This window comes from Antechinus flavipes, chromosome 3, assembly GCF_016432865.1.
Source record: "Antechinus flavipes isolate AdamAnt ecotype Samford, QLD, Australia chromosome 3, AdamAnt_v2, whole genome shotgun sequence".
NCBI lineage: Eukaryota > Metazoa > Chordata > Mammalia > Dasyuromorphia > Dasyuridae > Antechinus > Antechinus flavipes.
The window spans coordinates 37397309-37409035 of record NC_067400.1 but is presented as its reverse complement, the minus strand read 5'-3'; the positions used below and the strand labels follow the sequence as shown (position 1 = coordinate 37409035).

Below are 11727 nucleotides of genomic sequence, written 5' to 3'. Positions count from 1 at the left end.
ACTCAACAATCCCAGTGGCCCTGCGCAGCTCTGGGGGGGGCGGGGCGCAGGAACCGGAAGTAGGCGGAAGCGCGGTGTGTGGGCCGGCGGCTGAACATGGCTGCCAGAGGGCTAGCTTCTCTCTGCCGGGGCTTTGCGGCCGCCCTGAAGACCCCGGGAATGGTGAAGACCTCGCTGGCTCCCACCGCCAGACCGGGGTAGGTGGTCTGGTTAGGAAGACCGTGGGCTCCTCTGGGTTGCAGCCTTTTCATCTGCAGAATGGGGATCCCTCCGGGGCCACAGTCCCGCGAGAGCAATCTTGGCCGGTGTCCGAGGATGAGGGGGCCCGGCCCCCGACTCCAAGGAGGCGCTCCGGAAGCCCCCGGCCAGCACTACCAGGGCGAGGGATAGGTTCTGCCATCAGGACCTTCTCACTTGTGTCTCCTTAAGCCTCAGTTTCCCTCATCAAATGAAAGGGTTGGTCTTGACACCTTCCCAGGTGCTTATAGTGACCTTTCTTAACTCTAGCAAGGTCGTTCTCCTCTTCCTCCCCTGTTTAGCCTTCTTGTCCCATGGCTCCCACCCTGACGGCTTCGGACGTGCCGGGGTCCTGAGGGGCACAGATGCAGAGCTGGAAAGGACCCTCTACCCCCAGCATGTGGCGGTGACCCAGCAGTCTTGTGCTTTGAGAGAGGGGCATGGTGGAAAAGAAACTGCCCCCTCCTTCCCTTTAGGAGCTGGGGAAAGATGAGGACCATTTGCTTGATGCTTTATGATTATAAAGCGCTTCAGAGACTTTGTTTGGGGGCTCCTCCTTCTGGAACACCCAAGTTCATATCCTGCCACCAGCACTGGAACGCTTTACCTCTGCCCGTTTGCCCCAGTGTGAAATGTTAAAAACCCCGAGAGGACATTTGTAAAGTGCTTTTGTACCTCTTAACGTACTGTATAAATTCTAGGTATTATTCACAGTGATGATTTAGTTGTTCCTCCCCAAAATGGTGTAAAGTAAATGTGTAAATTACTCAGAAAGATAGTGACTCCCGTATGGGTCCTGAGGTCCCCACTGTCACATCATTAACCGGCTGTTGCGCCTGTTGGTGGCTTGCTCCTTGCTAAGCATGGACCTGCCCTGGACCCCCAAGCCCTACTCCAATGTCCGCAATAGCAACTGTACTTCTTTCCCTTATACCCAGAGTCATTGGGAAAGTGGTTCAAACCAGACTGCTTGCTCCAAAATGACTAATGAGCTCTGAACTGCCAGATCTCATGGTTTTTTCCCAGGCCTTACAGCCTTTGACATTCATTGATCTTCTACTTGAGTGGATCTTCACAATCTGCCACTCATAGTGGCATCAGTTTCCATGGTTTCAGTTTTTATCTTTGCTGAGATCTACTTGTCCAGCTTTAGTCTTGCATCTCCTACTCCAGTAGACATCTCAGAGTGGATGTCCTGTAGATATCTTTAACTCAGCATGTCCTAAATGGAACTAAATTATCTCCTTTGCCCACTTCTGCCCCCTCCCCTCTTCCTTAACATCTTTGTTACTGTGAAAGGTACTACCATGTTCCTCATCACCCAGGCTTAAAATCTAGATGTCATCCTTGACTCCTTTTGACCCTGACATCTCTTCCCCCATATCCTATTAGTTACCAAGCCCTGTTATTTCTGTCTTACAAACATCTCTCCTAGATAGCCCCTTCTCTAAAGCTACCATACTCTGGTGAGGGGCCTGTTTACTCATACCTGGACTATTGCTGTATCCCAATGCAAAAATATTGCAATATCCCGGGGTCCCAATTTTCTTCCTTTATTCAGCTATCAAATTGATCTTCCTAAAGTACAGGGCAGACTAGGCCAATTCCCTACTCAATAAACGAATATACAGTAAAATCTGACATAAAGATCTAATATAAAATCGTTTAGCTTTTACAGCCCTTCAGGATCTGGCCCCCTCCTACTTTTCCAGTTTTCTTATATCTTAGTACTATTTCCAACCTCCCAGGTACTCTGCATTCTAGTCTAGTACACTAGCATCCCTGCCATTCCTCACATGCAGAACTTCTTCTGACCTCATGTAGTTTCACTTCCATACTTTTATCTTCCATAGCTAAAAATTTCTCCTTCCTCACCTCTGCCTTCAAGATTTTCTGGCATTCTTCAAGTCTTAGCTAAAATCATACCTTGTTCAAAAAATCTTTTCCAATCTTCCTTATTCCTATTGCATTCCTTCAGAAGTTATTTATAATTTGCCATGTGTATCTCATATATATAGTTGTTTGCTTGTTGTCACTCACTTGAGAGCATGTCTTTTGCTTTTCTTTATACTCCTTTGCAGGTTAACTTTCAGTGTGTCAAACAGGAGTATACCCAACATCACACCCCACCACCAATATAGATTTATTCATACTACTTTGTCAAGGAAAGGACTAGAAGAATTTTTTGATGACCCAAAAAACTGGGGAGAAGAAACAGTCAAATCAGGTAAGATATTTGCATTCTAAATTCTTGCCTTCTCAACTTGCAGTGTACTTGTACATGTCATATTTCCTTGGCAGCAATATAAGCTCCTTGGATAATGGGAACAATTTAATTTTTGTCTTCGTATCCCTAGAACAATGCCATGCTCATCATGTGTGTTAAATATGTAGAAATTGAAGCTCCTAGAGCTCTTCCTAGTTGAGTTTGACACCAAAGGGAGCAACTAAATGATACATAAAGATAAATAGCCTTACGGACTGCATATTGACCTAATTTTAAAATATAATATTATATGTGTTTTACTGCATTTTTATTTATTTTTATATTTCCCAGATAACATTTTAATTTGGTTTGGACTGCATTTGGGATGAGGTGTTTGACACCCCTAATTTAGAAGACTTCCTTCCTCTCCCTCATCCTGTGTCTTCTACGCATTGCCTTTCTTGACCACTTCCAGCTGTTAATGTCCTCCTTCCTTAGTTCAGCTGCCATATATCTATTTTTATAAATGTACTTGGTGGTAGAATTTGAAGTCCTTGAGATTAGGGACTGTTTCACTTTTCTTTAAATCCCCACCAGCTGGCAGAGAGGCTAGCAAATAGCAATAAAATAATAAATGAAGACTAATCAATAAGTTCATCTTATTGCAGAAATAATGGAAAGTTGAAAATAAGGTCATAAAGTCTTTAAATAGTTTGGCTTCTAAAAATACATATTTCATCTTCATTTTAACAGGTGCTGCATGGACTTGTGAACAATTAAGGAATAAGAGTAATGAAGATTTACATAAACTTTGGTAGGCATATTTACTCTCCTTAAGTGCTGTAATTTCATCATTGTAGTACTTTCCCACTAAAATGGATTACAACCTTGCCACCTTATTCCTTAACAAAGTTGGCTGTTTTTGAAAGAGTTCATCCTGTAGTGACCAAGCTTCTGATAATGAACCCCATTTAGCCTAGAAGGCCAACTGGTCTATAAAAGTAGAACCAATCACAAAATCAAAATCCATATGTCCAAATAGATATGATTTACTGATGTAGATCTTCCTAATAATAATGCAGGATTCATATACTGGAGATATTCCTTGATTTCTCTTGATTCTGTGTGAATACCAATGGCACATATGAGTTATCCAGTGGGTAGGCCTGGTTCTTGTCACATGACCATTCCTGCTTTTTCATTCATGAATATCCTTGGTAATGTCCTTGTATTTAGGATTTCTGCCACATATTTATACCTAATTATTTGAAGCAAATGGAGTCTTAGAGCTGGAAGGTGATCTTTGATATCCTCTTACTCAGTATAAAATTAGTAGATAGCATTGAATAACGGAGATCTTTTTTCCAGCTGGAGCTTCTTTAATAAAAGCAATCTAGTAAATTCCCCTATTATTACATACTTAGGGTGGAGATTCCAGATTTATAAGACAAAGATTCCCTGGGGATGGGGAATGAACCATGATGTTTTATTATGGATTTGACATCATAACAGCAAACAATAGAGCATCATAAGTTTTACTATAATTTTGTCATAAATGATAAATAAACTGAAAGAAATAGGAATAAAATTGGTTTCATGAACACAGCTTCATTTCCACTCTTACTATAGGTTTTGAGTACTTTTATAGACTGTATTTTTCTAGGGTTTGAAAATTTAGGTGGAATTTAATAATATTTACCTACAATTTTAATTTGGAAGTAGAGAAAGTAAAAGCTACTAAGAGATAATTAGTTTATTGGGCAAGTAAAAGAACTATGAAGGGCTCAGAATCTAGGATTATTCTTTGTAAAGAGTTATCATATCAACAAAGCAATGTCACTAAATGTTTTCTCTCTCAGTTTGGGCCATACTCAGACTCAACAAGTCTAAAACTAGTCATTTGCTTTCCCTCCTCATCTTAGCCTGGTATTTGAGGCTTTCTACTATTCAACCCCTATTAGATTTTCTAACCCTTTCTCCAAACACTTTCTTTATATGACTTTTATCTAAGCAGATTGGTCTGCCCAAATTTCTCTGAAAAAATTTCTTATCTTTGCTCATGCTGTTTCTTCTACTTCACATGCCTTGCCATCTTTACCCCATCTTTTAAATTCAAAATTGAATCCTCCCTTCTCCAAGAAACCTTTATTTACCTCAGCCAGAAACAAACACTTCTTTCAAACTCCTATAACATTTAGTATCTGTGCTGCTATTATGCCATTTATCAAACACTGCCTTATGTTACACAAATAGTAATACTGTTTTCTCCCCAATCAGATACAGGATTTGGGAAATATTTGCATTGTCTTATATATCTATATTCCCTACAATTTTCTATATAATAGAAGTTAAATAAGTTCTTGCCGAATGAATGAGCAGATAAGAGCATAGTTTTGTTATACAGAGCACAAAATCCTGCAAACAGTAATAAATATTTTTAATGAAATTAAATTTCTTTTCTGCATTGGTAGTCAGCATTAAGAGTACTTAAAAAATATTTGTGTACAGAACAATAAAGAAATATTTGTGTACAGAACAGTAATTCAATTGTTAGAAATCACTGCTTTCATAAGCACCTTCTGGTAAGTTACAAGCTATTACATTCTTTGATTTAGGTATATCCTACTGAAAGAAAGAAATATGCTTCTCACCTTAGAGCAGGAGGCCAAAAGACAGAGACTGCCAATGCCGAGTCCAGAACGATTAGACAAGGTAGGACTTTGGGGAAGTGGAATCATGTGGGGTTGGCATGAAAACTGAAGAAGCCAGTGGCAATTTTTTTGTTGTTTGGCTCAATTGCTTATTTATCTATTCATAACCATAGCAGTCAGCACAGGCCATATTTAGTCTTCTTACATTAGGTCGGGTGCTACTGCCTTCTTTTAGCTACTTTTTTTCTCTTCCTACTCTTTATGAAAAGGGGACCTGGTGTCTGTGGAAGAAATTAATAGAAGATAGAGTAAAATACATTATTGGTCTTGCTTCTAGAAAAAGTCATCTTCATTCAGTGAAAATTCTTAGTTACAGAGAATTTTTTCAAGAAATGTAATTTTATCATTCTGAATAAAGAGTGTCCCAAAAGTCTGAATGCAGTTTTAAATCATTAAAACTTGAAAATTCTAACTCTTGCTGACAAGTTGAAATGTATTTCCCCAAAACTCAAGAAATCCATCAGGATAAAGTTTTTCATACAACTTACTGAGACATTTTAATTTTTAACATGGTAAGTTATCAGTAGATATAACCCCCATAAACAAAAATCCTTTGAGGAGATTCTCAGTAATTTAATCATAAAAGGATCCTAAGACCAATAAGACTGAGCTGTTTGTTTGTAGATGTGCCCTCATACCTTACTTTTGTCCTTTTCATTCTCTGTTGTCTATCCTAGTGACTTCATGAGGGAACATGATATTAAATGTCACCTTTTTGCAGATGACTTCCAGATTTGTATAAGTATCTACAGATACTCTGGGGAACAAGATGGGTTTCATTTGGTTTCAGGCTAAATTTTCCATAGGTTTGTTTTTTCCTCAATTGCTTTTTACTTTTTTATGATGTGACACTGTAATCTTCTGTCATTCTTCTTTAAAATTTTTAAGTTTGCTTGTAAAAGTGGGAATTTTGATCATTTTTGTTTTTCCAGTAAATATCTAAATGAAGTTTATATAATAGTATGCATTTCATTGAGGGAGGGTTTATCATATCCCGAGACTTAATACAATAAGTACATTATCATCTGTCTATGAGAACATTTAGGATACTTTGCCATCAGAAAGGAATCTTTGTGTTTGCCCCCCCAAAAAAAACCTCTATGCCCAAAGGGCTATAACACTGTGCATACCATTTGACCCAGCAATGCCATTACGGAGTCTGTATCCCAGCGAAATCAGAAAGGAGGGAAAAAGACCCACACATGTGTATCCCAGGGAAATCAGAAAGGAGGGGAAAAGAGCCACACATGCAGCAGTGTTTGTAGCAGCTCTTTTTATGGCAGCACAGAATTCAGAAAATGAATAAGTGCCCATCAATTGGGGAATGGCTGAATAAGTTATAGTATATGAAGGTGATGAAATAATGTTCTATAAAAAACGATGAACAAGCTGTTCATTGTAGAAAGGCATGGAAAGATTTACATGAACTGATGCTGAGCAAAATAAGCAGAACCACAAATACATTGTACACAATAGCAGCAGCAAGAATGTGTGATGATGAGCTATGCAAGACTTGGTTCTCCTCAGTGATTCAGTGATCCGAAGAAATCCCAATAGACTTTGGACAGAAAATGCCATCTGCATTCAGAGAGAGACATATGAAAAATATAAGTTTATAGTATATAAGTATAAATCAACATATGCTATATTCATTTTTTTTTCTGTTTTTTTCTCCTTTATGGTTTTTCCCCTGATTTTTCTCTCCCAACATGATTCATAAAGCAATATGTATTAAAAATAAAAATAATTTTTAAAAATATTCCTAATCCTTTTTCATGTTTTTCTCAGTGTGCATGAGAATTTTATAAATATTAGAAAGTTGTAATTGTTCTTGCCTTTTTTAGTCTTTTTGTATGTGTGCAAGGAAAAGTAAAAGCAACACATAACACATAATCTTTCCCCTTCTTTTAGTATTTTTGCCTTTTTGAGATATCTTAGGAATTAATCCTTTATAAGTTTTATAAAATTTATGCTTCTGCCCTGGATTTCTTATTCTCTGTCTAATTTGATTATCCATTATTTGCATTTTTATGTTTTTCTGGCACATTATATACTGATTTATTTACAGAATGATTGATAGCTTCAGTATACATTTGAATATTTATTTTAAGAAATCTCTATAATCCTGAGATTATGACTAGTCTTAAGAATGTGAATTACCTCTTCTATGTAATTGCTCATTTAGGCAATAGAGGCTTATTCTGAGTATATTCTTTTTTTCCAAATTGTTCATGTCCCTGTCATAGCAACAAAATAATATTTATTGACAGTTCAGATATACATAATTTTAGATTTGAGTGCAAAAATCATAGATTCTCATTAACATATTTACAAGCTTATTCCTCCTTTTCAAGTGGTCATGGTCATAGTATGTAACTTTAGTTCCTAATTATACATAGAAATGTATGTGTTGCCTAAAAATTAAACATGTGCATAGTTTCAAGAACTGGAAAGGACCTAAAAGGTCCAATCTTCTCTTTTTTTATTGGCAAGTAGGTTGAGGCAGAATTAAGTGATTTACCTGATAACCCAGAGTAAGCAAGAGAACTAGCATCTTGCTAGTTTTTCTGCCAGTTTTCTTTATTCCCAAGAAACTAAACAGAGGACTGGAATGGAAGGAAAAAAATTTTTTTAATTGTATTGTATCCTTTCTATAGTTCCCCGTTTAATTCTCCTCTTGTTAGTATGGAAAACTCACAGTTAGTTTCATGAATTTGGGACCAGAAAACTGCAAAATCAGAAGTCTTGAACCTGGTCTTGTTCCTTCTGACTGTCAGATTGCATTATTGTAATTGAAGTTGGTCAGCAGGCATGTATTAAATGTGCCCACAAGATGTATGGGTTTATTATTTGTACTTGTTGGATACTTCCTAGCTTATGTTTATTTCTATTAAATATAAGATCTATCGGCTTTTCCATTTTTTACTTCCCAAAAATTATGTATGAACAACTTATGTTTACAAAAAGTAGACTAATATATCATTGGAACTAAAAAGTTTATCCAATCCTTTAATTAATTTTACAAGTAAAAACAACAGGTTCAGAAACTTTAAAAGTATATTAAATGCTGCTACACTTATTAGGAAGTTTTAATTGATCAGAATAATGCCAAGTCTATATTGATGCTGTTGGTAGAGAAACTTAGTTATAATACATAATAATATCTCATAATAATGAACTATAGCCTGAGTTAATGAAGTTTCTTCCAAATGTAACCGTACACAGTCATAACATTATTTTAAATGGACCTAATAATGAAAATCTAGATCTTTAACAGAGTATTTGCTGACACAAAGTATCACTGTGATACTTGACTCATTATTTGGAATTCTGTAGCATAAAATTGTTACCAGTTGCTCTTTTCTTATTAGGTGTCAGAGTCCATGGATGCTTTGGATAAAGTTATTGAGGAAAGAGATACTGCTTTGAGACTTCTTCAGACAGGTCAAGAAAAGGCAAGACCAGGTGCTTGGAGAAAAGACATTTTTGGACGTATCATCTGGTATGTACATAGGTTATATTCTCATCTCCTAAGGCATGGGTAAGGATGTTCCTCATCTTACCATATGTACTGGGTACTATGCTATTATTGTGCTCACCCAGAGATGTCAAATCTGTCATACTTTCAGAAAATAAAAGGAGCAGAATCCCAATCTCAAGGCTTTTTAGTACTGCAGGAGCTGAAAAATCAGTTTGTCATGTAATTCTTCAGTTTGTAATATAATTCTTTGTCTCTGTAAGATTCTTTCTCTAGAAGAGATCAGTATATGTAATCATCCCATTTTAGAGCCCTCATGGCCACTTCCACATGATCCCTGCTGACTTGACATTGCAGACTATTTCTTGGTGCTCATATACCCAAAGCCATACACTCTTTTGCCAGTGTGTTTACAGCTTGCTACAATTACTGTCAAAAGCTTGTGTCAACTTAAGTAGGTCAAATTTATATTTGTTGACTTGTCTCTCCTTTCTGTATCTCTAACAGCCTCCATTATAGTTTGTCAGATGACTTTTAGAACAGAAATTGGAGTGGAATCAGAAATTAGTCTTTTAGTGGTTTTTCTTCCCTAATGCTCTGATCTTTCATTGTGCTATTGAGGTGATACACACTCTGGCAAGTTATCCCTTGTGGGTGGTCTGAAAATTATGCTGAATTCAGAGTGGAAGAAATCACGGACCACCCTGTCTTGAATCACTTTGGATTTTAGAGCAATACCTTATAACCAATTATCCCTCACCATATCTTAAAAGCAGAGAATTAACATCCTAAAATTTCAAGTCAAGAACTGAATGTCATTTAAGTAAATTTACACACTTAGCATAAAGAAGGATAAACAAATGGAAATGTTCTAAAAGATGATGCCATTTATGTTTTATTCATAGGTACAAGTACAAGCAGTGGCCGATACCTTGGCACCTAAACAAAAGATACAACAAGAAGAAGTTTTATACGATGCCCTATGTAGAACAGTTTGTCAGGTGAGAATATAATGGTTTTGCGAATGAACACTTTCTGTAAACCGTAGGACAAAATGGTAAGGATCTAACTCTTTATGAGACAGACCTCCTAGGAAGTATTTTGTGAAATATCAGAAATAAGTTTGATCCATCAAGTGTTTATTAATCACCTGTATGCAAAGCACTATCTAGGGTGATAGGAATGTAGAAAGAAAAACCAAATGAGCACTCCAACACCCTAAGGAGTCGAAATTTTACTGTGAGGCTGCAGCATGTAAAAATAAGTGTATGCATCATGTTTGGAGGGAAGAGAGAGTGCTAAGGGGGAGAGGGGATCCAGCATGGCTTCCCAGCAGAAATGGCATGGGAGCTGAGTCTACAATGAACCTGGCATTCTGATTCAATTCAGAGCATTTATCGAGGTCTTCCTGTGTGCCAGGCATTGTTGGTTGAAAGTAATTCATGTAAATGCAGTTTATGTTTATATTGGAGAGAAACAATATATATACAAACGAGTAATCACAAAATTCATTTTAGTGGGGTAGTACTAATACATGGGAAACGTGTCATATATAAGGTACTTGAGCTGAGCTTCCATGGAACTACATGTTCTAAGGGGGAAAAAGTACATTTTAGGCAGGTGGTACAGCTTGAGCAAAGGCCTGGAGGCATAAGATGGAATGTCAAGTCAAGGATTCAAGAAATAGTGTTAAATAAATCTGGAAAACTGTTACAAGAAATGACTTGTTCAAAGAAGTTTGGTAGGGTAGATTGGAGTCACTCAAGTTCAGCTTGTCTTGGAAACATCCTGGATTCTTTATCCTCCCACATCAGTCATATGAATGGACAACTGACAAACATTCAGTATTATTTTGAATCTTTATTTTCCCTTGCTTGAACACTACCCAGCATCCTCACTGCCTCAAGTTTGTCCCTTCCCCATTTTAGCCAAGTCTGTTCTTGATCACATTGAGGTTTTCTTGGCAAAAATACATTCTTTTTACAGATTAGGAAACTGAGGCATTAAATCTTTTGTCCAGGGTCACACAGCCAATGAGAGTCTTGAGGCTGGGTTTGAATTCTGGAAGTCTTCCTGACTCCAGGTCTAGCACACCACTGTAGGCACCACCTAGCCGTCCTTGGGGGAGATATTTTATGTCTTCCCCACTAAGCCAGCTCCTTGTTTCCCCTATTTTATGTCAGGGGCAGTATGATCAAATCAGGCTTATGATCCATGCTGATTTGTCCAAATGTGGTCCATATTTTTAAGCAATTATTTGAAGTTGATTGGTCTTCCTCTGGAGCTATCTCGGAATTGTCTTTGGAGTCTATGCTACCCTAAAAAAATACTCATTGGTGACATCTTCATCCTTTAAAAATGGATTTGGAGAGTAGCCAGAAATATGGCAGATTCTCCTCAACCCCCTTTCCCCACTCCAATTCCAAAAAACAAATCTAAAAAATACACCAATTGAATTCTTATTGGGAAATTCAAGAAAAAGTAACAATTATTTTTCCAGACCAGGTTAAGACTTGATTTGTGGTTTAGAGTTGTCCAGTACTTATCACATTTCTACTTGGCAGTTGGCACAGAAATAAGTTGTATGAAAAAAAAAATCAGCTTATCTCATTTTACTAACTCACAAATTCATTTACACTAAATATTCCTGATATTGGGCAACAGTTGTACATCGGTACACGTGGGGTCAAATCATGAGAATTGTTAGATATGAAGAAAGGAGGCATTACTTGTGCTTCATCGATTGCTCTTTTTATTTTAGACTGAGGCTTGAGAAGTACTTACGTTCCGAAGCCAAGAAGAAAAATTTGCAGAGAAAGAAACAGAAACTGCTTCAGAGAAAATTTCCACACATGTCTACTTGACAAATTGAATTTTAGCCAAGGACAAGATGGACTGAAATTTTTCTTGTATTATTTCACCTCGGTAAAACTGAAGCTTTCATTAAGTTGTAATTTAAGGCTGGCCTGGTAAATATTGGTAAACTTATGGTAAGTGTTTATTAAAAAAACTATGTTAATTTTATGGAGTTTGACTTTTTCTTCCTAATTCTGCCACAATGTTCACAACTAAAACTTTTATTCTCATTTTTAAAA

General features: G+C 37.1%; 1 protein-coding gene across 1 annotated transcript; it reads left to right on the top strand.

The window, feature by feature from the left end:
* The first annotated feature begins 20 nt into the window (after positions 1-20).
* Positions 21-11656, top strand: MRPL47 (mitochondrial ribosomal protein L47). The gene is made up of 7 exons (XM_051983211.1): positions 21-197; positions 2319-2464; positions 3197-3257; positions 5059-5155; positions 8526-8656; positions 9538-9633; positions 11394-11656. Exons 1-7 carry the CDS (start codon positions 97-99, stop codon positions 11494-11496), a joined length of 735 nt encoding a protein of 244 aa, XP_051839171.1. The 5' UTR covers positions 21-96; the 3' UTR covers positions 11497-11656.
* The last annotated feature ends 71 nt before the right edge of the window (positions 11657-11727 follow it).

Coding starts and splice junctions, on each gene's coding strand:
- MRPL47 (XM_051983211.1), top strand. CDS start 97: ATGGCTGCCAGAGGGCTAGCTTCTCTCTGCCGGGGCTTTGCGGCCGCC. Junction 5,156..8,525: donor GTCCAGAACGATTAGACAAG/GTAGGACTTTGG, acceptor TTTTCTTATTAG/GTGTCAGAGTCCATGGATGC. Junction 9,634..11,393: donor TATGTAGAACAGTTTGTCAG/GTGAGAATATAA, acceptor TTTTTATTTTAG/ACTGAGGCTTGAGAAGTACT.